General features: G+C 53.6%; 1 protein-coding gene across 3 annotated transcripts in view; it reads left to right on the top strand.

Moving 5' to 3' along the window:
• Positions 1-21,488, top strand: part of ZDHHC7 (zinc finger DHHC-type palmitoyltransferase 7) — a 32,384-nt gene extending 10,896 nt beyond the window's left edge. The window contains exons 2-9 of one of the 3 annotated variants that reach the window (XM_059905586.1): positions 6,981-7,066; positions 8,388-8,510; positions 9,936-10,257; positions 16,427-16,551; positions 17,556-17,652; positions 18,092-18,173; positions 18,916-19,046; positions 19,666-21,488. In XM_059905586.1, the coding sequence (XP_059761569.1) occupies positions 9,943-10,257; positions 16,427-16,551; positions 17,556-17,652; positions 18,092-18,173; positions 18,916-19,046; positions 19,666-19,842 (927 nt within the window). In that variant the 5' untranslated portion in view covers positions 6,981-7,066; positions 8,388-8,510; positions 9,936-9,942 and the 3' untranslated portion in view covers positions 19,843-21,488. The remainder of the gene's footprint in view (positions 1-6,980; positions 7,067-8,387; positions 8,511-9,935; positions 10,258-16,426; positions 16,552-17,555; positions 17,653-18,091; positions 18,174-18,915; positions 19,047-19,665) is intronic. The other 2 variants (XM_059905587.1, XM_059905585.1) reach the window with 2 other exon arrangements.
• Positions 21,489-24,187: the final 2,699 nt, after the last annotated feature.

The following is a 24,187-nucleotide window of genomic DNA, read 5'->3' as shown; positions in this document are numbered from 1 at the left end:
CCTGGTGGCACAGGGGTTAAGAATCCGCCTGCCAATGCAGGGGACACAGGTTCAAGCCCTGGTCCGGGAAGATCCCACATGCCGTGGAGCAGCTAAGCCCGTGCGCCACAACTACTGAGCCTGCGCTCTGGAGCCCACGAGCCACAACTACTGGGCCCATGTGCCGCAACTACTGAAGCCCGCGCACCTAGAGCCCGTGCTCCACAACAAAGAGAAGCCACCACAGTGAGAAGCCCGTGCACTGCAATGAAGAGTAGCCCCCGCTCACCGCAACTAGAGAAAGCCCAAGCGCAGCAACGAAGACACGACACAGCCAAAAATAAACAAATAAATATTTATTTGTTTATTTATTTATAAATATTTGTTTATTTATTAGGTTGCATCGGGTCCTGAGTTGTGGCATGCGGACTCTTAGTTGCAGCATGCATGTGGGACCTAGTTCCCGGACTAGGGATCGAACCTGGGTCCCCTGCATTGGGAGCGCAGAGTCTTAACCACTGTGCCACCAGGGAAGCCCCCCGAATTGATTTCTAATCTCATAGCACTGTGGTCGGAAAGATGCTTGATATGATTTCAGTTTTCTTAAATTTACTGAGGCTTGATTTGTGGCCCAAGGTATGATCTGTCCTGGAGAATGTTTCATGTGCACTTGAGAAGAAAGTGTATTTTGCTTCTTTTGTATGGAATGTTCTATAAATATCAATTAAGTCCATCTGGTTTCATGGTCATTTAAGGCCTGTGTTTTCTTATTGATTTTCTATCTGAATGATCTGTCCATTGATGTAAGTGGGGTGTTAAATTTCCCCACTATTATTGTGTTACTGTCGATTTCTCCTTTTATGGCTGTTAGCATTTGCCTTACTTATATATCGAGATGCTCCTATGTTGGGTGCATATATATTTACGATTGTTATATCTTCTTGGATTGATCCCTTGATCATTATGTAGTGTCCTTCTTTGTCTCTTGTAACAGTCTTTATTTTAAAGTCTATTTTATCTGCTAAGAGTATTGCTACTCTAGCTTTCTTTTGATTTCCATTTGCATGGAATACCTTTTTCCATCCCCTCACTTTCAGTCTGCACATGCCTCTGGGTCTGAAGTGGGTCTTTTGTAGACAGCATATATACGGGTCTTGTTTTTGTATCCATTACGAATCCCATTAAATTTTAGGTAATTATATGTATGTTCTTATTGCCATTTTGTTAATTGTCTTGGCAGGAAAGCACCTAGCCTACCGTCTCATTGTGACTTCTTTTTTGTCTTTGAATGTAAAGTATCTTTTTTGGTAGGTTTCAGTCTTTTTTGTCGATGGTTGTTCAGCAGTTCGTTGTGATGTTGGTGTTTTTGTGAGAGGAGGTGAACTCGATCCTCCTACTCCGCCATCTTTTCCAGAATGGAGGGGCTGCTTTTAGTTTGGACGCTTGCTGTCTGTTTCCTCAGCACGTGCTGGCTTTTATTCCCTTGACATGGGGTGTGCAGGTGCAGCCGCCCTTGTGCGCTCCCGGGATGGCGGGGGCAGCACTTGGCGGCTGCTCACAGGTCTCATAGCGGTGGCCTGTGCCTGCCTCTGGAGCCCGCGATGGCGGCAGCGACTCGTGCCCGCCCGCAGAGCTCCTGCAGGCAGTGTCCTGTTGCCTGGGGGCGCACGTAGGGAAAGAAGCTCTTATGGTGGACCCTCCCCTCTCCTCGTGCACCCCTCAGTACGGCGCCTTGGCTCTCTGACAGGCCCGGGCTTCTTGCGAGCACACGCTCGGTTGCCACAGTCCAGCCTCTGCAGGCCGTCTCCGCGCAGCCCGCCCCGGTCCTCTCCCTGGGTCTGACCTCCGAAGCCTGAGCTTCAGCACTGGCAGATGAGCATCTGAGGCCGGGGAGCGCCGGGTGGCGGCGCCGGCCTCCTGTGCAGGCGGCTCTCTGTGCTGCCTTCCGCACACCGGCTGCTGTGCTCTCCTGCTGGGCTCCGACGCGCCCCGTCCGTCCAGGCTGACCTCCTCGCCGGCGAGGGGGCTTCTCAGGATGCGGGAACCTGTCCTCCTCCACAGCTCCCTGCCTGGGGCGCAGGCCCCGTCTACGTTCCTTTCTTTTCCTTTTTCCTTTTGTTCTACCTGGTTACGCGGAGGTTTTCTTGCCCTTTTGGAAGTCTGAGGTCTTCTGCCTGCGTTCAGTAGCTGTTCTGTGTGAGTCGTTCCACTTGTAGAGGTATTTTCAGTGTTCTTGTGGGAGAAGGTGAGCTCCTCGTCCTACTCCTCCGCCATCTTGGTCCCGTCCTCTTATTTTATTTATTATTATTATTTTTTACTAATAAAGATATTTATTGGAACAGTATAAAAGGTTTTATATAAAATGAAAACAAGGCATCACATCAATTAAATACTTGGACAAAGCAATCATTTGTTACACAAATTAAAATTCGTTGCAGAAGCCACGTTAATTCTATTTATTGGGAGCCAGTGAGGATGAAGTCAGCTTACACAATAAATAGAATTTTGTCTTGTTGAAAGGTTCATCATAGCTTTATTTTTTTTTTAATTAATTAATTTATTTTTGGCTGCATTGGGTCATCGTTGCTGCGCACGCGCTTTCTCTAGTGGCAGAGAGCGGGGGCTACTCTTTGTTGCGGTGCGCAGGCTTCTCATTGCGGTGGCTTCTCTTGTTGCTGAACACGGGCTCTAGGCGCGCAGGCTTTAGTAGTTGTGGCGCACGGGCTCAGGAGCTGTGCTCGCGGGCTCTAGAGCGCAGGCTCAGCAGTTGTGGCGAAAGGGCTTAGGTGCTCCGCGGCATGTGGGATCTTCCCGGACCAGAGCTCGAACTTGTGTCTCCTGCATTGGCAGGCGGATTCCCAACCACTGCGCCACCAGGGAAGCCCCATCGTAGCTTTAAATGAGATAATACGTAAGAGGGGAAATTGAAAAAAATGTTTTTTCCTTCCAGCTACATATGTCCTTCACTTAACCGCATTTAAACAAATTTGCTTCTTTAATTTTCTCACCACGCAGTCTGCAAGCTCTTGGCTCTTTACCGAAACTGCTGGGAAAAGGTCCCGGCCCCGTGTGTGTGTTGACTGCTGCAGCCAGCCTTCCTGCCTAGGTGTCCTTCCTAACCCCGGCTCGTCCCCTTCAGGCCCCTGCTCCCCTCCTGGCCCCGCCTCTGTCAGCTCTGCTCTGGGGCATGGCAGCTGCCTCCCGGTTGCCCGTCTTCCTCCTTCCATCCTAATCTTAGTTTGTCACCAGTTATCTTGCTAAAACATTTGTCTGTTGACCGAAGTTCCAGTCTCCCTTTGCAGCAGAATGACGTACAGAATTTCAGGCTGCCTAGCTCGGCCTTCGGAGTGCTTTGTGCGGGGCCCCGGCCTCCCCTTCCCTGCCTTCCCGCCCTCCCTCGCACTGAGCCCGGGGCCCTGTAGCCCGCGGGTTGCCCTTCCCGCCTCTGTGCCTCTCGCACTGTCCTCTCCTGTGCGGATCTTGCCTGTCCTGTGGGCCCACTCCTGCTGTCGTCCTACCCGACACTTTTCTGGTTCCTCTGGACGGGATAAGCGATTGTCATCTCTCCCTCATCGCCCTCTGCGTGCCACTGGGGATAACACCGCGCACATCGCTTACCAGGCCGGTCCCCGCCTCTCTCCCGCGAGCCCTCGTGGGCTGAGGGCCTGTCCGAGGTCGCGCGTCCTCGGCCTGGCCTCGCGTGGAGGCTGCAGCTTGGAGGCCCCGCCCCCACGTTTGAATTCAGCACATCTCGCGGCCTGTGTTTGCCTCACATGCTGCTTCTGTGCCTGAAGCAGAGATGTGCTTATTCCTGTTTCTTATAGGTCAGCAGTGGGCGTATGAATAGTAAAACAGTGATGAGTTTAAGCAATGTTTTAACGTACACGTGAATACCAGACTCTAGGGTAGACGTTTCCTTTTATTGCAACAGTGAAAATCATTGGAACTTCATTCTTTTTTGTAGCAACTGATCACCAAAGTATATTGATGTCTTTTGTTTACCTGTTTTGTTTATGAGAAATGCATTTTCTGTTTATAAACATGGGGAAAAAAGTGAGGGGAGGAGTTTAAGACACTTGCCCCAAGATACTGTTAAAAGTAAACTGAGACAGGGTCTGGCTCGGAAGGCAGTGTCTGTAGGGAGAGAACGGTTTCAGCAGCACTTAGAACTTGGCTGTTACTACACCCTTTTACACCTGCACGTGTACCTGTGCTGGTTATTTTTTCTCCTGTTCGTGTTTTAATTGAGGCATAGTTAACGTACAATGAAATGCACAATTTTAAGTGTGTAATTTTAACAGCTCATTGAATTTGGTTTGACAGTGCGTGTGCCCGCGTAGCCTGCTGCCCTTTCCGTCAACTCAGAAACTTACCTTGGGGCTCTCCGTCATTCCCTCTTGTGCTCCAACCCCGTTCTGATTTCTTTCAAAATAAACTAGCTTCGCCTGGTTTAGAGTGCCATGGAGAGGGACTCCTCCTGTACATATTCTTTGTCTGGTTTTTTCACTTAGCGTGATTTTTTGAGGTTTATCCACATCGTTGCATGTATCCGTAATCCCGCCACCCCGTTTTAGTATGCCCTTGTACGAATATACCATGGTTTGTTTATTCATCTCCTGGTGAGGGATGTTTGGGTTGTTCTGGTTTGGTGACTGTTATGAATGAAGCAGCTGTGAACAGTTCTGTACATGTTTTGTGTTCATATTCACCTTGAGGAAAATACCTAGAAGTGGAATTGCTGAGCCACAGGGCGGGTATTGGTTTAACTCTGAGAAAGTGCCAGACCGCTTTCCGAAGTGGTTGCCATGTTGGTTATTTTTTAAAATTTATAAAAGTCACTGGGGATTTGGTCTCATTGTAGAGATTGTGCTGTAGACCTGAGGACTGCAATGGGCAGTCCTGTGTTTTGCAAAGCCGGTTTTCTTTTAAAACAGTGCTAACATAAGCTCATTTGAAGATATTCAAAATGAATGTGAATGAAAAGTTGAAAGTATTACGAGGCGTAATTAGGCATTGCTGGTTCAGCATGTTATTTGGCATTTAAAGTTGTTGGTTACTGCATAGATATTTGAAAAAAGTTACCATATATATAAATGCCATATTTTAAAAGTCACCTCCGTTAGTTTAAGCAGCCTGTGGTTCATGGCCACATTTGTTACTGAAAAGTTCAGAGGGGACTCAGAGCCACTGATAGGCTAGGGAACGTTTGGTGTGCAGGGTGGCGGTGACGGGTGCGGGGAGGTTGTCCAGGTCCTTGTGGAGGGAGGACGGGTCCTGAGGAGACTTGCAGGGTCGGGTGGGCAGGGGAGCCTGACAGCAGAGCTGGGCCCGGCGGTGGGGGCACTCCCGGTCAGGAGGCAGCGAGCAGCCCCCAGTTACTGGGAGGGGCACCAGAGCGTGTTCCGTGGAGGAGACCAGGGGCGCTTACCCTGCCCACCCCTCGACCCCCCCCCCCCCCCCAGTCCCCTCACCCTCTTCCACGCCAGCCCCCTGGTGTCCTAGTCAGGGGTCTTGGTTTCAGAAAACAGACACCAACTGAGGGTTTGCGGGGAGAAACATGTTACGTTGGAAGGGTATCAGATGCACACAGAGCGTGCAGGCTGCGAGGCACATGGGGCCGCCAGCCTGGGTGGCGGTGGAGCGGCGCGGAGGAAGGACGTCTCGTTCGGGGGTGCCTCGGCCAGGCCTCTTGTTCGGAAGATGGACCTCCTGGGTTGGTCCTCTGATTTCATTTTATTTTGTCTCCTAAGGTCTTTGTCTTTTTGTTTGTTTTTTAGTTGATTTACAATGTTGTGTTAGTTTTAGGTGTACAGCAGACTGATTCCGTTTTATATATGTGTATATCTATTCTTTCCCAGTATAGGTTATTACAAGGTATCGAATATAGTTCCCTATGCTGTACAGGAGGTCCTTGTTGGTTATCTGTTTTCTGTATAGTAGTGTGTATATGTTAATCCCAAACTCCAAGTTTATCCTTCCCCCATTCCCCCCCTTTGTTGTTTAGTTCTCCTTTCTGGGAAATTTCCCCATTCTCTCTTCCAATCCTGTTTTGTAAGATTAAAAAATTCTACCATCATATTTTTATTTTTCAATAACTAGGAAGTTCTCAGAATGTTCCTCTTTGTCTCACAGATGCAGTCTCTTATTTCTTCTTAAGTTTTCTTCTCTGTGCATTATGCCTGCTTTGAATTCCTGTTTCTCTCTTTTCTTTCTGGGGCTCTTTCATGAGACCTGTTTGAGCTTTCTCCAGAACATCCGTTGGCTCTTGGTTCTTATTTAAGAATGAGATGTACCAGGAGCGTCTGTGTCCATGGTCCTTTGTCCTCTGGCGGCCCTGGTCTTAGGGAAACCTGGCAGCAATCTGACCTCTTTGGGAGGGGGACACCCTGCATCTTGGTGTCTTCGGCCTTTTTTCTTGGGCCAGATGAGTGCTTCTAAGGAGGCTGTGTCTGCTTGCCCACCTGCCAGTGAGCCCAGTGGGAGACGCTGCCAGACTGGGAGGCTCCTCCCTCATTCCGCCCGCTCCTTCGTGCACCTGGCCCCTCCCCCCGGGGCACCCTCCCCCAGCGGGGCCTGGGGCCCCTCTCACCTCTTTCTCGTCTTTTCTGTAATTCCTCTGCTGTGGCTGGTGAACAGTGAACAGTTGTCGCCTGTTGAAATGCAGGTTGACCAGATTTGGTCTGGATTATCCCTGGGGCTCTTTCTCAGGGATTTTGGCTTAGAGATTTGTATTTAAAACCAGGGCTAAAGTAACAAGAGGGTAGAACAGAGAGGTTTAAAATAAATTACTTAATTTTCAGGATTGTCAATCAGTTTACTAGTAACGAAAACCTAGAGGAGTCATGATTTCATAGTTAAAGATAGTTCTGAATAACGGAACTTCAGGTGTGAAGCGTCACATTGGTTACATGTGCTCCAAAAATTAATCATACACTAAGAAATAGTGTGCACTTTGGTCATAAAATAAGTACCTTTTCTAATCAGATTTTATTATCTTTCAGATCCTGTCACATAGGACAGTATGCACCTTAAGATCCTGAAGAAAAGGCACAAAATGTTCAAGTAATGTCTAAAAATAATTTGTGAGGTAAGTGATTATTTAGGTCTCTAAACACTTTCCTCTCTAACAGCTGACACTAACTTGCACACCTTTGAAAAGGCAAATACGGGCAGTTCAGATGGTTAATGGTGACAAGTAAATCTTTTTCTTCACGTATCGTCTTTGGTTTGCTTACCACCTACGCTAAAAGGAGAGTGTGTCCCTGGAGGAAGATTCCATGAAGAGAGTCGATCAGTTAGTAGCAGGTATTACACGATGAGGGGCGTTCTCAAGTGTAAGCCACTGGAAGGGTTTTGCTTGAGTGGCTGTCCCTTAAATAATGGAGGTCCGCAGTGTTGCTCTTAGTGTTCTGGGAAACGGGGCTTGATCTAACACGAGGATAAACAGCTCAGGTTCAGGAGTGTAGACAGAATCCCATTAAACTGGACATTAAAGTAGAAAAACCGTCGGTCAGTGCACAGTGCTTGCAGGTTTTTTTCAGACATGATCTCGCAGAGTATTCAGTCACCAGCGATGGGGTATCAGCGCAGAGTGAGACTGTGCCCTCGCCCTGGCTTCGCATCGCCAATTGCTGTGCCATTTGCTCTTGTGTTCCCAGCATTTTTAGATTAGTTGAGTGTAAAGGAATTGTTTCTTCATTTCCTCCCCTCCCTTCCTGTTGCATTAATGAAGTGTAAGTGCTGTGACTCAGCAGAAGGTGCCTGCGCTTGATGACAGATAACCGAATGTGTTCAGCCTACCCTCGCCGTGTTCATCGATTGCTTTCTTGCAAATGCAGTGACTTTTGGGTATCAGATTGTTTTCCCTTTGCCTCCTAGTGGCTTTTACAAATTCGGCTCTGAAGCACACAGGCATGATGCCTCACTATCCTACCGTGCTTCTGGGAATGTCCCTCCCCGCCCACTGGAGTTGGTATGTGTGCGGTCACCCTTCCTCACAAATAGAGCTGCCATCTGCAGCCCCGGGGGAGGCCTGCGGCTGCTGTCGCCAAGTGTCTCAGCCAGGAAGGTTAATCGGGACTGGGTCCGGCATCCAGAAGACTAGGGTCCTGGTTTCCAGGCAGAACTCGGGCTGCACAAGTGTGCGCTGATACAAAGCTGGCCTGCCTCCGGACACGTGGCCCCGCAGCGATTGCGCACTGCCCAGCAGGCGGGCACCCATTTCTCATGGAAAGCGTCTTACCTGAGAAGTAGCCGTAGAGCCGAGGGGTTCTGGTCAGAGGAATTCTTCAGCTTAAGCCTTTGGTGAACATTTATGATTCACTAAAAAACTTCTGTGGCCGTCACTAGGCCACTCCCTGGATCTGAGATGGGGACCAATTCACGTTGTTGCGTCTGCCTGTAAACAGATGCGCACTTGCCGTGAGCCCAGGGGCGTGCGGGCACCGACGGGGAGCCCGGAGAGAAGACCCAGGCCTTTCCCACGAGGGCTGACAGCCAGCCGGGGGCTGAGACACAGACGCCCTCTCAAGGTAGGGAGTGCTGAGCGCACTGCCCATGGAGCTGCTGAGCTGGTCCTCCTTCCAGAGGGTCTCAGCCCCCCGACGGCATCAGGCTTTACAGTGGTGTAGACAGAACCGCGCTCCAGCACCCTCTCCAGACAGCCGTGTCTGATGTTCTGAGTCCCTTTTCAAAGTGCTCTTCAGAGGAAGGAGGACTGTCTCTGCAGGATGACTTGCTTGGCAGAGAGAAGCTTCGGGCGCTGTAGGGGCGGGTGGCCTCTGCGGAGGGAAGGGGCTCGGCAGGAAGGCAGCCGTCGGGTCCAGTATGTGCTGGCTGAAGAATGGCTGGTTCGGGGCTGCCCAAATTCTTATCTTCGGTTTCTTCACTTCAGTAATTATAAAGCTCTTTTTGTCTGATCTAAGAGCAGACTGTAGGGAACAATTTCATTTCTGTCTTGTACTAGTCAGTATCTTTGTATCAAGAGGGAATTCTGCAAAATATTTGCAGAAGGAACTCTCATCAGCAAATTCATTCATTCAGTAAATGTTTTCATCATTACCGTGCTCTAGTTACAGTTAAGGAACAAAGTAATGCCAAGATTCCAAAGCTGATGCTGTGAATCAGTTGTAGCAGACCCGACCCCAGGAGCATTCTTATCCCTCCCCCTCCTCCCCCACGTTGGGGAGACCATAGTCGCTTGCACTGTGCTTGTTTGAAAGAAGCCGCGCCTGAGTGGAGAAAGCCCTTGGGTCGTCTGATAAAGCGCTGTCAGTGTTTTTCCATCCCCTGCTCAAACAACAAGGCCAAATGAACTGACTGTTTCCCTTTCTTTATTTATCATGAGTTATTACTACTCATATCAAACGCTGATGAGAGGAGGTTATAGGTTTACAGAAGCAGCAAAATGTTTGCTAGGAAAAGTGTAAGTTTTCCTTTAGTTTCTGCCCCTATGTGTTCTCGGGTATCAGGTACTTTAGGAAATATGGGAGAGTTGTCGAAAGAACGGATACGTGAAGGAAACTGTTAAAAGACTGAAAGAGGAAGGGCGTTCTAGAAACAGCAGAGAGTTAAGCCTGCCTCAAGAACACGGTCGCACGTTGTCACAGTTAGAACGAGGGAGAAGTGAGAGTGAAGGGCTCAGTGAAACAGGGAAGAGTGAGGCGAGAACTGGGGGCTCTGCGGTCGTGGGCCGGCGTGGAAGCGCGCAGTGAAAGAGCCCTGGTCTGTCAGCCTCTCATCAGCCGCTGGCCTGTGTGCGCTGCGGGCCGTCGGGCCTTGGCCCCGTGGGTGGGGCCGTGGTACCCCAGGCCCCGTCTCCGCCGGGCTTGGAGCCTGGGTGCCAAGGGCGTGCGTCTGGCTCCCGCCCCGCGCCGTCCTCGCGCAGTGCGGCTGGGGCCGCCGCAGGCGGCCGTGCGCCCCCGGGAGCCTCACCAGCGTGTCCCGTGCCCCTGCAGGGAAGCCATGCCGTCACCAGGACAGCGGCTCCGCGATGTCGAACATCATCCCCTGCTGACCGGAAGTGACGGCTACGACTCTTCTTCCTCCTCTCCGTCCGAGGCCGACGTGGCAGACAGGGTCTGGTTCATCCGCGACGGCTGCGGCATGATCTGTGCTGTCGTGACGTGGCTGCTGGTCGTGTACGCGGACTTCGTGGTGACGTTCGTCATGCTGCTGCCTTCCAGAGACTTCTGGTACTCCGTGGTCAATGGAGTCGTTTTTAACTGCCTGGCGGTGCTTGCCCTGTCGTCTCACTTGAGGACCATGCTCACCGACCCCGTGAGTACCTGTCCTCTTGCTGGGGTTTTCGGCCAGGTCTGGGCTGCGGAGGCACCAGCGGCGGCGCCGGGCGGAGGGCCTCGTGCTCCCGTAGCCTTGGGGTACACGAGTTCCTGGATGCAGGCTGGTGGCATTGCTCATGGCTTCGCTGGAGGAACCCAGCGCCCAGAGAGAGGTGATGTCACGGTATATTCATGGAAAACATTCCACTGAGCTGTTTATTCACATGAAGAAAGTGTACTGAATAATGCCTGAAATCCTTTCTAGTTTATTTTTTAATATTTATTTATTTATTTGGCTGTGCTGGGCCTTAGTTGCTGCGCATGGGATCTTCATTGCTGCTTGCGGGATCTTTTTAGTTGCGACACGCGGGATCTTTGGTTGTGGCATGTGGGATCTAGCCCCGGACCAGGGATCGAACCCAGACCCCCTGCATTGGGAGCACGGAGCCTTAGCCACTGGACCGCCAGGGAAGTCCCCCTTTCTAGTTTAAATACTTCGTTTCTCTAAAGTATGGACTGAAAGCTGAGTATGTGGCATCTAGGGCTTTACTAATTTTTCCAGTTGCCTTTTGATCACACGCAAGTAATTTAACTTCTTCGGGCTAGAGGTTAGCTATTATCTTTAAGTTCGCTGTAGGAAGAGCCCCGGTGGTGTCAGCCATCTTCCTGCATGTTGAAAACGGGGCTGGGTCCATCGTTTGTAGGCGTTTTGGCGAGGAGGCCACCACGTCGGTGCCCGGGTGCCAGGCTGCAGTGTGCCCGGTGGGGCCGGGGGAGGGAGGGCTACCCGGCCGGGCCCCTCTCATCACAGTGCTTGTGTCTTCTGACCAGTGTAGGCCTCCCGCCCCCCGCGGTCCCGCTCCTGCTGCAGCCCCTCTCCCGCGGGAAGAGGCCTCAGAGCTCTCTTCAGGAAGCCCCGAGAGCCGGGGGTCGGGTAGCAGGTGTGTGCAGCGCGCTGCCTCTGCGCCCGGTGGGCGTGTTCGCTTCACTTGTTTCGCTGCCGAGAAGCTGGATGGAAGCACTGAGGGCCGGAGCGTGAGGTGGAGGAGGGTGTGAGTCCTGGATGCAAGCATTTTTTAATCACATTCCGCAAAATTCACCCTTTTGCAGTGTATAGTTCGATGATTTTCGTGTATTCACATCACCGCAGTCATTTTAGACATTTTCATCACCCAGAAAAGAAACCCTGCCCCCCCTTAGCCGTCACTGCCCCGACCCCCCAGGTCCCCCAGCGCCAGGCAACTGCTGATGTACTTTTTGTCTCTGGATTGGCCTGTTTTGGACAGATCACATAGATGGAATCATACAAGGATACGCGGCCTTGACGTCTGGCTTCCTTCACTCAGCGCGAGGTTTCTAGGGCTCATCCGCACCGTGCACTGTCAGTGGTTCGTTCCTTTTCACGGCTGAAGACTGTTCCACTGTGGCGATGGGCCACGTTTTGTTTATAGCCATCATCAGGTGGTGGCCATCGGGGTTCTTGCCACTTTCTGGCTGTTATGGACAATTCTGCCGTGAACACTTGTGGACCAGGTTTGTGTGGACCTGTGTTTCGTTTCTCTTGGGTAGAGCCCCAGGAGTGGAATTACCGTGTCACGTGTTCACGCTACGATGAACTTGCTGAGGGTGGTTTTTCATGGCGGCTGCAAGGCATTAAGAGTCCCCGCCCGGCAGCATAAGGGGTCCTGCTTCTCCACCTCCTCAGGTGGCTGTTCGTGTGTTTGATGAGAGCCATCCTGATGGCGGTGAAGTGATATCTCATTGTGTTTTGATTTGCATTTCCCTGATGGCTAATGATGCTGGGCCTTTCGGCCATTTGTAGGTCTTTGGAGAACTGTCCGTTCAAGTCCTCCGTCTTGACATCTAGATGTCACTGTTTCCGCCATGCCACACGTCAGGACTCCAGTGGCAAGTTACAGAATCCACCGGGAGTCAGTGTGAATAGAATCGAGGGCACCCAGCGGGCTGTGAGGAGCCCAGGGCAGGGGAGCGTCTGGCCCCGGGCAGGCGTTGGCACTGGGGTGGGGAAGCTGTCGGGAAGGAGGCGGGGAGAGGCCGACCGAGCCGCCAGACGCTACCGTCTGTCCCGGCATCCTGGCCCCGCTGCCGCCTAGTGAAGACGGTGGCCCCTCACACCAGAGGGAATTGGGAGCGTTGGGTTCCAGACCCACAGTGGCGGGGAGACTGCGTGGCCAGCGGGGTCGGGTGTCCGCTCCGTCCTCTCATCAGGGCGGCTGCTTTCTCCTCTCTGCAGATCACCTTCAACCCGGGGTCCAGTCTGGGCTGAACGAGAGCTGTCACGCCACCCGGGGTGAGGCCAGTTCTCTGCTGGACGTCCTTTTACTAAGCCAGTAGGAACAGTCGCTCTTTGCTAGGATTGGCTCTGGCTTGGGTTGTTTCTTGAGAAGAGTTATTGGTCCTTTGAGGGGGGAGCAGAAAGGAAGATGGGGTCTCTGACACTTGATGGATCAGGGAGCTGATCGGTCACAAGGCAGCAAGCTCACCTCCGGAGGTGAGTCTCAGTGTTCAGAAGCATGAGATTGTGCAAGGCCACCCGCTGCCCCGCACCCAGAGCCTGCTCTCCTCTGTCCCCAGCCTTGTTTGACAAGCATCAGCCTTACCAGCAGATGTGTGCCGAGGGCCCACTAAGGCGCCTTTGTGCCGGGAGCCGTTGGTCCCGTGCCGGGCGCCCTGGGACGCCTTTGGGCGTTCATTAACCCACCAGCACCTTGCGGAGGTGGGCGTACATCACGTCAGAAGGTGAGACCCACAGCTGGCAAGAGGCAAAGCTGGGGTTTGAACAGTTATCTGTTGCCAAAGCCCTTGCTTTTTCGTTAACTTCTTACAGACATTTCATTGTACACAGAAGTGGAGAGAAGAGGGTCATGAACCCTGCTTATCACCTCGTGGTCAATCTCGTGTCAGCGATATCCTCGCCTACTCCCTTTCTTTCCCTCCCCAGAATATTTGGAAGTACATCTCAGACATTATAAAACTTTATTTGTAAATAATTGTGTGTATCTTTAAAAAGGGCTCTTTTTTTTTTAATATAAATTTATTTATTTATTTTTGGCTGCGTGGCGTCTTCGTTGCTGTGCGTGAGCTTTCTCTAGTTGCGGCGAGCAGGGGCTACTCTTCGTTGAGGTGCGCGGGCTTCTCATGGCAGTGGCTTCTCTTGTTGCAGAGCACGGGCTCTAGGTGCGCGGGCTCAGTAGTTGTGGCACGTGGGCTCAGGAGTTGTGGCACGCAGGCTCAGTAGTTGTGGTACGCGGGCTTTAGTAGTTGTGGCACGCGGGCTTTAGTAGCTGTGGCGCGCGGGCTCAGTTGCTCCGCAGCACGTGGGATCTTCCCGGATCAGGGCTCGATCCCTGCATCGGCAGGCGGATTCTTAACCACTGTGCCACCAGGGAAGCCCCAAAAGGGCTCTTCTTTATAGAAGCACGGCTCCAGCGCCAGCGGCTCGTGTGGAGCGGCTGGAGAATTCCTCACTATGTCCAGTGGGAGGCCACGTCTCCTCAGTCGTCTCAGTCCTTTTATATTCTTTTGTTTGAATCAGGGTCCAAATAAGATCTATCCTTTGTGACTGGCTGACGTGTCTCCTTTTTCACCTCGGTGGTCCCCTCTTGTTCCTTGGGATTTTTTAAATTGAAGAAACACGGTCCTTTGTCATGTGGCTCTCCTTCCACTGTGGAATTTGCAGTTTATATCCCTGTACGTGTCTTTACATGCTTCTCGTCCCCTGTGCTGCCCATGAATTAGCAGGTAGACCTAGGGGAAGCGCCATGCTCCCGTGCCCCTAGCTCAGGTCCTGGGGATCCAGAATGCGTGACAGGAAGGGAACCAGGGGGTCAAGATGGAAAGATATGCGGGGGGAAAATGTGCTTTGCAAATCATAACTTCCCTGGGTATACGTATGCCGTGGTTGGGAGCACTCTTCCTAAGCGTGGGCACCTGGTTTCCTTCTCCAGGGCGCATCAGAGGTGGGTGGGTGCGGGTGTGAGAGGTCGGGCGCTAGCAGCAGCAGCAGCGAGTGGCAAAGCTGTCCGGAGGACGCTGTGCCGAAGGGGAGCCGTCTGGGCCGCACTGGGGTAGGAGGCGTGGCTATGGCAGGGACCACAGTCCTGGCGGGACACAGGTGAAACACGCAAGGTGCGTCTTAGAAAAAACATGCCCTGAAAATGGTTCGAAGGCGAACGCGAGCTTGAGGAATGTGCCTCAGCTGTTCGGAAGGTTTCTTTGATGGAGCGAAGAGGGGCCCCCAGTGGTGCCGAGGAAGCGGGCGCTCGTCTGGTGTGACCTGGTGAGACCCGGTGCTGAGTGGACCTGGGCCCGCCCTTCTGCTCCGTGTCTGGCCTGCGAGAGCGCATCTCGGAGTACGGAATCTAAGCGCAGATCACCAGCCGCGGGGACCTGGGTGGGTCATCGGGAGGCACTGCGGGGAGATAGGGGCCGCCTGCCCAGGGCTCTGAGCCGCAAAAAGGACCAGAAAACGCCTTCGTCTCCACGCGGGCTGGTTGTTACGTGTTACCTGACGTGTCTCCCCCTCGAGATGCACACCTGTTCTCCGTGAGTGGTCGCAGGAGCGCTCTTTAACCAGCGGGCGGCGTGGGGTGCCGTGCTCCGCAGAAGTGTGTCAGGTCACGTGTTTTACCGTGGAAACAGCGTGTGTGTGGCTAAACCTGGTCCATTCCATCGTCTTATGAAACGTGTGACCCGAGCTGTCATCAGGAGCGGCCGGTGTTGGGAAAATTGAGTAAAATGCTGGACCTGACCTTCTGATGTAAATTCTCAAAAGTGAGCCTTTAAACCCTGAACTTTTTTTACGCTGTAGATTAAGGAGACAGGTGGCGTGTTAAGGCCAGGATCTCGACCACAGCAGCTTCCCTGTGTTAGGATGGGGGACTGACCGGTGCCCATCTGGAGGGCAGTCAGCTGCAGGGGAGGGTAGGGCAGTGAACCTTCCCATTTTGCCTGCAGCCCTTCCTGTGCTCCCCCCCGAACCCGGGGCACCTTGTGGGGCCTCACTCCTGCTGGTGACAGGGCCGCCTGTCCGGCTCCCCGGGGGCCTTGGAGCCAGTGGGCCTGGGTCTCCACACGCGCCTGCTGGGCTTTGCAGACGTGGGTGTCGGCCCTGGCCCCGCAGAGGTTGGCTCGGGATCCCGTCCAGCCGGGCAGTGGGCTTTCAGGAGCTCCAGCGCAGCTCCTGCTGACAGCGGCGTGCCTGCCATCTCCCCGTGCTCTCACCCCTGCTCGGCTCCTCCCAGCGGGGCTCCTTCTCCAGAAACGTGCATTTGTGTGAAGGACAGGCTCCGTGGGGCACAGAAACGGGGTCTGGGCCTTGTTCCCCAGTCCACAGGCCACGGTGCCCAGAATGATCTTCCAAACGTGATCTCCACTTTCTGTCTCCACTGCCCAAAGAACAATTCCTCCCCCTCTGCAGCCTACTCAGGCCCAGTGCCCTCCGCTCGGGCCCACTGCCGTCCCGTGTACGGGGCTCTCTGGCTCTGGCTCCCATTTCCAGATTCCTCGTACCTCTCAAGCTCCCCTAGTGCTCAGGGCTCCTGCAGACACACACTTACAGCCCCGCAGCTCCTGCCCCTGGGGCCAGACGCCTGGGGGAGGCGGGGGGGGGGTGGGTGGGGGCTTGGGGCTTGTGTGTGACACTCTCGTGATTAGGTTGGCAGAGATGCATTACATAACTTTAAACACACAAGATAAAGTCCTTTTTGAGATTGCTTTGTTCAGTGCTCCCCTGCTGCAGCTGATAGGAAACCTGTGGGTGTGCTTATCACGGAAACCCTGCCCAGGAGCTGTGCGCAGGGCCGGCTGCACCCTAGGGACGCCAGCTGCCCTGGGGCTGGAGTGGCTTCGCAAACACACCTCACCTCTGGCACGACCTGCATGAAGTTTGAAAAACCCAGGTGACTCGCCGTATGAAGGATGACGCACTCTATATTTTGAATTCATTTTAAAGCATGTTACTTTCCATGAAAAATAAAACTTCTGGTCCTGCCTGAGTAATAGTTATTTTTCATATTAATATAAGTGGCAACTACAGCATTATAAATTATATCATGATATATAACACCCAAGACTAATTCCTAAATTTACTGATGTTTTTTAACCTTCCTTCCCCCCAGCTAAAATGCATTGTTATTAAACCGTAGGGGGCAGTACCCAAAGGGAATGCTACTAAAGAATACATGGAGAGTTTGCAGCTGAAGCCTGGAGAAGTGATCTACAAGTGCCCCAAGTGCTGCTGTATCAAGCCCGAGCGCGCCCACCACTGCAGGTATGGCGGCCCTCCCCCAGGGGAACCCAAGCACCCAGCACTGCAGGGACCCCTTACCTGCGGCACCAGTGCATCCGCCAGTGCTGGGACCCCTGCCCCGGGGAAGCCCACGCGCCCATGACTGGAGGGGCCCCTGCCTCGGCGCAGCCAGAGCCCACGCTGAAGGGATTTCTTCCCCAGGACAGTCTGTTCACCCACCACTGCAGGGACCCCTGCCCCAGGGAAACCTGTGCACCCACGATTGGAGGGACCCCTTCCCCGATTCAGCGAGAGCAACCCCTGCTACAGGGACCCCCTTCCACAGGGCAGCCCAAGCACCCACTCCTCCTAGGACCCCTTCCCTGTTGCAGCCATAACACCCACTGCTGCAGGGAGCCCTTCCCCCAGGGCAGCCTGTTCACCCACACCCACCCTCAGGGACCCCTTTCCTTAGCCAACCTGAGTACCCACCACTGGAGGGACCCCTTCCCCAGTAGCCACAGACCCACCACTGCTGTAACCCCTTACTTGGGGCTGAGCCCCCCACTACTGCAGGCACCGCTTCCCCAGGGCATGTTGAGTGCCCAAGCTGCAGGGACCCTTCATAGTGCAGTCCAAGTGCCCACCACTGGAGGGAGCCCTTCCCCGGTGCAGCCAGAGCACCCACTGCTGCTGGACCCCTTCCCCAGGCAGCGCGAGCACCCACCACTGGAGGGAACCCTTCGCAGGTGCAGCCATAGACCCACCACCGCAGGGACCTGTTCCCCACGCGGCCATAGACCCACCCCTGCCGGGACCCCTTCCGCAGGGCACCCGAGCACCCACCACTGGAGGGAAACTTTCCCAGGTGCAGCCTGAGCCCCAACCACTACAGGGACCCCTACCCCACAGCCATAGACCCACCCCTGCCGGGACCCCTTCCCCGGGGCAGGAGGCCCCCTGGGTGGCCTCCCCCCAGCGCTGTCTTCATTGGGTGGTGTTCCCTCCGCGCGTGGAATAGTGGAAATCTAACTGCTCCTTTTCAGTATTTGCAGAAGATGCATTCGGAAAATGGACCACCACTGCCCTTGGGTGAACAACTGCGTCGGAGAAAAGAATCAGAGATTCTTCGTGCTCTTCACTGTGAGTAAAGATACTCGCGTCGTCAGTGACTTGTAGTAAGTTCTTTATCTGGAATCTTACCTGGAGCCAGTAAGTTTATTCTGACGTCAGACCTGCAGCCTCTTCTCTGGGACTCGCATTATACCTGTGCTGTCATTGGTAGGAAGTAGTCCACCAGATGAGTGTATGTTGCTTGTGTTATTCTAGGTGTTTTACTGTGATTTAATTCTCTCCCAGATACCTTGAACCACAGTTGTTAATAGGCTCTTGCTGAAGTGGTAGAACGTACTTCCCCACTGTGGATTACTGTCCTTGGTCCCGTGTGGTCCTGGCGAGGCGGAGGTCAACTGCTGCTGTCATTCCTTCCCTCACTCATTTTCACTGACACATGAGATCAGGAGTAAACGTGCGGTTCAGCGGCCTTTCGTCCTCGGGTGGGCTAACGGGTGTCTCCCCGCAGATGTACATCGCGCTGGCGTCCGTGCACGCGCTCGTGCTCTGCGGGCTGCAGTTTGTCGCCTGCGTCCGAGGGCAGTGGAATGGTAAGTGCACGCCGTGGGGGGTGAGGGGAGGCAGCGGAAGAAGGGAGGAAGAAGGGGTCCTCCGGTTTCGAAGGAAATCCGCTTCGGTGTTTTAGCAATTAATTGAGCTTTTAAAGAAAAGAGGATGGGGCAGTTCTTACACTGCCCTTTTGCTATAACGAAGCCACGTACATACGCTTGGTCCTCCTGAGTCAGCTAATAGTTTCTGCTGAGTCTCATTTGTACTTTGCAGATTTTTGAGGCTGGGCGAGAATGCGTCTTGTTCCCAGCGGGCCTGTGTGTGCGCCGGCTGGTCGACCGGGCGTGGCTGATACCAGTCGCCCCGCGAGGGGAGCCAGGCCAGGCAGGCGCGAGCTGGGCGGCCCTGGACTTGGGTGTGCGCCCGAGTGGGGCCTGCTCACAGGTGGAGGCACACACGACTCTCGTCTTTTCTGGCTTTAGCTGTATTTTAGTACGCAGTGCAGTACACGAATACAGGCTCAGCAGAAACCTGGGGTGATACAGAACCTTGCGAATCCGCCGACCAGGAAGTGGTGGTGTGGATTCTTGCCTGGCAGGGCTGCCTTCCGCCCCCGGTGGACAGCGGGTGTGCCTGTTTACAAAACGCGCTCCTTCCTCCGTGGACGCCGGCCTGAGGGCGGCACGGAGGCGGCTCTTCCGTGAGCTGAACCCCGCAACCTGTGGCCTGGGATGCCCGCCGCGCTCGGGTGTCCAGTCACAGCCAGCCTCTTCTCGTTCACAGAATGCAGTGATTTTTCACCTCCAGTCACTGTAATCCTGTTGATCTTCCTGTGCCTTGAGGGTCTGCTGTTTTTCACTTTCACCGCAGTGATGTTCGGCACCCAGATCCACTCCATATGCAGCGATGAAACGGTACGCTTCTCCTCCGCCGCGTCTGCTTAGGCCTTGGTGGGAGCACGAGCCGCGGGGCCGCACCGCTGTGGACAGCGGGGGCCCGCGTGTTACCTGGGAGGCGGACGGGGCAGCCCCGAGGGGCCGTGACAGCATCGCCGCACGTGCCCCCCTCACTGCGTGCAGCTCGGGTTTCAAGCGTCCCCGGGATTTGAGAGTCAACAGAGCCGGGCAGGGAGAGCCGGCACATTCCGTTTCTAGGAGGCCCTGCCCCCTGGCAGCTGCAGGGAGTTGGGCACCTTCATGTCTTTGAACTGAAGGCCCAGAGCAGGTGCTTGATGAATATTTGTAATACAATACGTGGAAAAAAAGATCAACCCCTGGCCCGGAGGACTGGCTCCCCCTTTGCCTCTGGGGCTGCCTAGGCTGTCCCCCCGCTGGTGGCTGCAGCCTGGCTGTGCTCGGGGGCCGCGGGGCTGGTGCCAGGAGAGCCCCCGCTGCTGACCCCGACGCCCCGTTCCCACGTGCGGAGGGACGTGAGAGTCTGCTGGGGCTTCCCCTGTTGTCACCGCTCGCCTGAGCCGTACCTGCTGAGGGTTTTCCTGGCGCTGCCGCCCACTTGCTTTTCTTTCTCCCCCAGGAGATTGAGAGGCTGAAGAGTGAGAAGCCGACGTGGGAGCGGAGGCTGCGGTGGGAGGGGATGAAGTCTGTCTTTGGGGGCCCCCCCTCGCTGCTCTGGATGAACCCCTGCGTCGGCTTCCGATTCAGGCGACTGCCGACGAGACCTAGGAAAGGGGGCCCCGAGTTCTCGGTGTGAGGCTCTCGCTTCGTGCTGGGACTTGTTCACGGACTTTATTTATTCGGGGTCGGAAAGGGTATCTACAGCTCACCTGCGACCAGTAGGGCACGTGCAGACCAGCTGCTTGCAGCAAGCAGTTTTATACGTTTACGGTCACAGATGGCGGAGTTCCCACACTAACTGGGCGCTCTGATCCGTGTCACCGTCCAGTAACAAAGGGACGTGGCCGCACGAAGGAGCCAAATGTCATCATCTGCCTGCACAGCTAGGAGTTTTGTTAACATACTTGGCATTTTTTAAGAAGTTTCGTGGGTTGTTACACGGGTTATTAAAATCCTGTGTGCTGAGCTGCTTTTCTCAGGCATGAAGAAAACGAGCCAAGCCAGTGACCAGGGATTCTTCTGCGGCTGGTGGCTTCGGGGAGCTCCGCCGGCCCCGTGATTCCCGAGGGCCCGCCTCGGTCCAGGAGGGGCCTGGACGCAGGAGCGGCGGGGCTGCAGGTTCGCTCCCCGCCCGGGGCTGGTGGGCCCTGACCCTGTGGGCAAGTCCACGCGTGTCTGTGTGTGTGCGTGCACGTGTGTTTTAAAGTGGGCCGTGTTGTTCAGGCAACATAACACGTCATGGGCGTGTGCCACAGACAAGCTATTTTTTAGAAACCGACGTTTCAGGGAAGAGGGGAGAGCTGCGCAGGGTCCCCCCTCCCGTGGGGTTTACTATGAATGTATTGCATACTGGAGAATATCTCAATCCAAAGAACAATCATTCCTGTGTGGTCTTCTGTTGCCCTCCTGTTTTAAAAATCTTGAGTGCGTGAGAGGGCTTTGGCACTGACCTGTTTGGTTCCGGCCAAATGAGCAGCGTGTAAACGGCCCCTCGGTGAGCGGACAGCAGCGTCTGCGGCGGCCTGGTACCTGCAGCCTGATGCGCAGCTGGCCGTGCAGGGGGCGCGCGCGGCCGAGGAGGTGAGGGGGCCGCGAGGCAGGAGCCCCTGGGCCCCGTGGGCCTCACCTGCAGACAGTATTCAGGATGGCGACAGCTTGTTTGATTTTTCAGTCTTTACCTTTTTGGGGTATCATTTTGTTTCTTTACCCACGTCACAAGCGATAGGACCCTTGGTGCAGAGCTTAAAATTATGCCAGAGAGCAAACAGCTCCCCTCCCTGGGGACTCGCCTTAAACTTGCCTGGTTTGTCGGTGTTTCGCGGGACTGAGGAGGAAGCCATCTCTGACAAGGTCTGGGGGGTCCCCGGAGCCCACGTCCCGCGCTGAGAAGAGTGGGTGTCTCCCTCCTGGTCTCCACGCCTCTCTGCTCATCTGTGAGCTGTTTTGCTTTCGTTTGCATTAACCCGTCCCCTGTCCTGATCAGGGTTTCTACCACTGCCGGCGCAGAACCACAAAGGGCCTACTGGACAACAGTCTAGCTGAGTAGACGAGCTGTGGGATGGGTGTGAAATGGACTCAGTCACTGCAGAAAAGTGGGCTGTGAACGGGGGGCTCTGGGTTGCAGCTGGAGGACTAACAGGAGAACAGGAGACTGATGGGTTTCCCGAGATTGTTCTGCAATATCTGTCATCTGGGTTGGACGTGTGTATTGTGGGCTTCAATGTGAGGCTTTTCATATGTATATCCTGGTTATCAATAAAAACAATTATCTAAGTGGTTGAATCCTGTGAGACTTGGCAAATATGTGCAAATCAAGTATACTTGACTTTTCAACCTCTTCTTTCAATGTAACTTTTTTAAGAAATAAAGCCACCAGTTGACATTCTCCAGCAGTTTGTTCAGTGGCGCGGTTCTTGGTGGGTCGTTGGCGTGTTTCCGTGCTCGGCTCTGGCACCGGCACCCGGGCCGCTGTGGTCCCCCCTGCTGCTTCCAGAGCCCCATCATCGCCGAGGACAAGTAAGCCGCTCTCCCAAAGGTCGCCGTCTCCACATTTAACATTTTACTTCCAGTAGACGCAACTGATCTCACTTAGCTTTGTCCTAAACGTCCCTTCATTTTTTTAGTGCACTTGGAAACAAAAACAATTTTAAAGATCACTCTCTTCCATCCAGCATCTCAGGTGCCCACAACTTCATTCAACAGTGTGTCTGGTACTTGCACTCGAGGGACCCAGAGAGGCGAGGCGAGGCGAGGTGAGGGTGGCCGCCGCGTAGGGAGGCACTGGCCGGCCTTGGAGACACATCCCCGAGCACGCCGCCGCGCTGGCAACCACCCTCAGGCTTGTGTCTGTGGCTCTGCAGAATTGTGCCGCGCTTTTGTGTTCTTCCTGTTGGAATGTTTTATCGGCTCATCTCAGATGACGTCTGCATTAAAATGGAAAATGAAAAGATGGCCCAACTAGGAAGGTGGCTGAATCCTGTCTTCTGTTAGGAGATTTGGGTTTGGCTGCTTAAGCAGTGAGAAGTATCCTGAAGGAGAGAGGGCCTGGGAAAAGCCCGGCAACAGTGGGCGGGGTGCCCGTAAAATCCTTGTTGATCCCAAAGCAGCATTCTGGAGCCTTCAGTGACAGGGTCAGCTGCCCAAAGTGTTGACTGAGGATCCAGTATGAAACCGGATCGCTCCTTACACAGGACACAGGGAAGTTGCGGCCAACTGCAGGTGTGCGGCTGGGTCAGCGAGCGCTCCCCGAGCCGGGTGCTGATCTTTAGGGAAGGAATGGCTCTGCCCCAGGACTGATGGGAGGCATGGAAATTACGGGGTCTCTGTGCACTGTGGAGACCCCACTGCGGCCTCCCAGCCTTGCCGCCGAGAGGGTCCGGGAACTTCCGGTTCCTGTCTCATGCGACCTGCCTTTTTTTTTTTTTTTTTTAACTCAGGAAGCCTTTACTATCTTTTTAGTCCTTGGTTCCTCAAAGTCAACAGTCCTCTGCCTTGATGCCTTGTGCTAATGCTTGGTGGACCCTTTCCACCTGAGACACGTGCTCCTCGGTTCTGGCAAAAGTGCTGTGTTCCAGGGGCTTCCCTGGTGGCGCAGTGGTTAACAATCTGCCTGCCAATGCAGGGGACACGGGTTCGAGCCCTGGTCCGGGAAGATCCCACATGCCGGAGAGCAACTAAGCCCGTGCACCACAACTACTGAGCCCGTGCGCCTAGAGCCTGTGCTCCGCAACAAGAGAAGCCACCGCAGTGAGAAGCCCACGCTCGCCGCAACTAGAGAAAGCCCATGCGCAGCAACAAAGACCCAACACAGCCAAAAATAAATAAAATTAAAAAAAAAAAAAGACTGCCGTGTTCCGTCTTTGGGAGTTTCACCCTCTCCAGTTTCTTATTTTTCTGACTTTTACACATTGGGCTGCCTAGACTCTCCTCTAATTTCCTGTCACTGCCTCCTCTTTGTTTTCTGGAAAATATACTTAACTTTGTCTTCTATCTCTTCTATTGGATATTTTATTCAGGCTGTGATAGTTTTAATTTCCAAGAGTTTTTTAAAAGACTACTTTTTTAAGAGCAGTTTTAGGAGCACAGTATAATTGAGAGGAAGGTAGAGAGACTTCCCACATACCCGCTGTCCCCACACACGCACAGCCTCCCCACGCTATCAGCGTCTCCGCCAGATGGTGCGCTTGTCACTGATGAACTGATGAACCTACACTGACACGTCATCACCACCCAGAGTCCACAGTTACATTAGGTTCACTCTGGGTGGTGTACATTCCATGGTTTGGACAAGTGTCTGATGCCGTGTATCCACCATCTTGGCAGCACTCCGAGTATTTTCACTGCCCTAGAAATCTTCTGGGCTCTGCCTCCCTATCCCTCCGCTCCCGTGCCCACACTGGCAACCACTGATCTTTTTACTGTCTTCATAGTTTTGCCTTTTTCCACAATCTCATAGAGTTGGAACCATAAAGTAGCCTTTTCAGATTGGCTTCTTTCACACAGTAATATGCCTTTAAGGTTCCTCTGTGTCTTTTCACGGCTTGACAGGGCATTTCTCTTTAGTGCTAAATAGTATTCCACTCTCTGGCTGTGCCGCAGTTTATCCATTCGTCTACCTAAGGGCATCGTGTTTGCCTCCAAGTTTTGGCAGTGATGAATAAAGCTGCCATAAACATCCATGCATAGGTTGTATGGACACTGTTTTCAACCCCTGTGTGCTATGCTAGGAGTTTCAGGCCTCCTGTTTAAGTCTGACCCACTTGGAGTTAATGTGTTTTATGTGTGGCGTAAGGTAAGGGTCCAGTCTCTGTGGTGTAAGATATGTGGACGTCCAGTTTTCTAAAAATCACTTGCTGAAGAGACTGTCCTTTCCCCGTCATGTAACATTGGCATCCTTGTTGAAGACCAGTTGACCGTACACGCGTGGTTTTATTTCTGGGCTCTGTATTCTGTTCCATTGGTCTATGTTTGTCTTCATGCCA

Source organism: Balaenoptera ricei, chromosome 19, assembly GCF_028023285.1.
Source record: "Balaenoptera ricei isolate mBalRic1 chromosome 19, mBalRic1.hap2, whole genome shotgun sequence".
NCBI lineage: Eukaryota > Metazoa > Chordata > Mammalia > Artiodactyla > Balaenopteridae > Balaenoptera > Balaenoptera ricei.
Note: the sequence above shows the minus strand (reverse complement) of the source record. Positions and strands in the feature narration are given on the sequence as shown.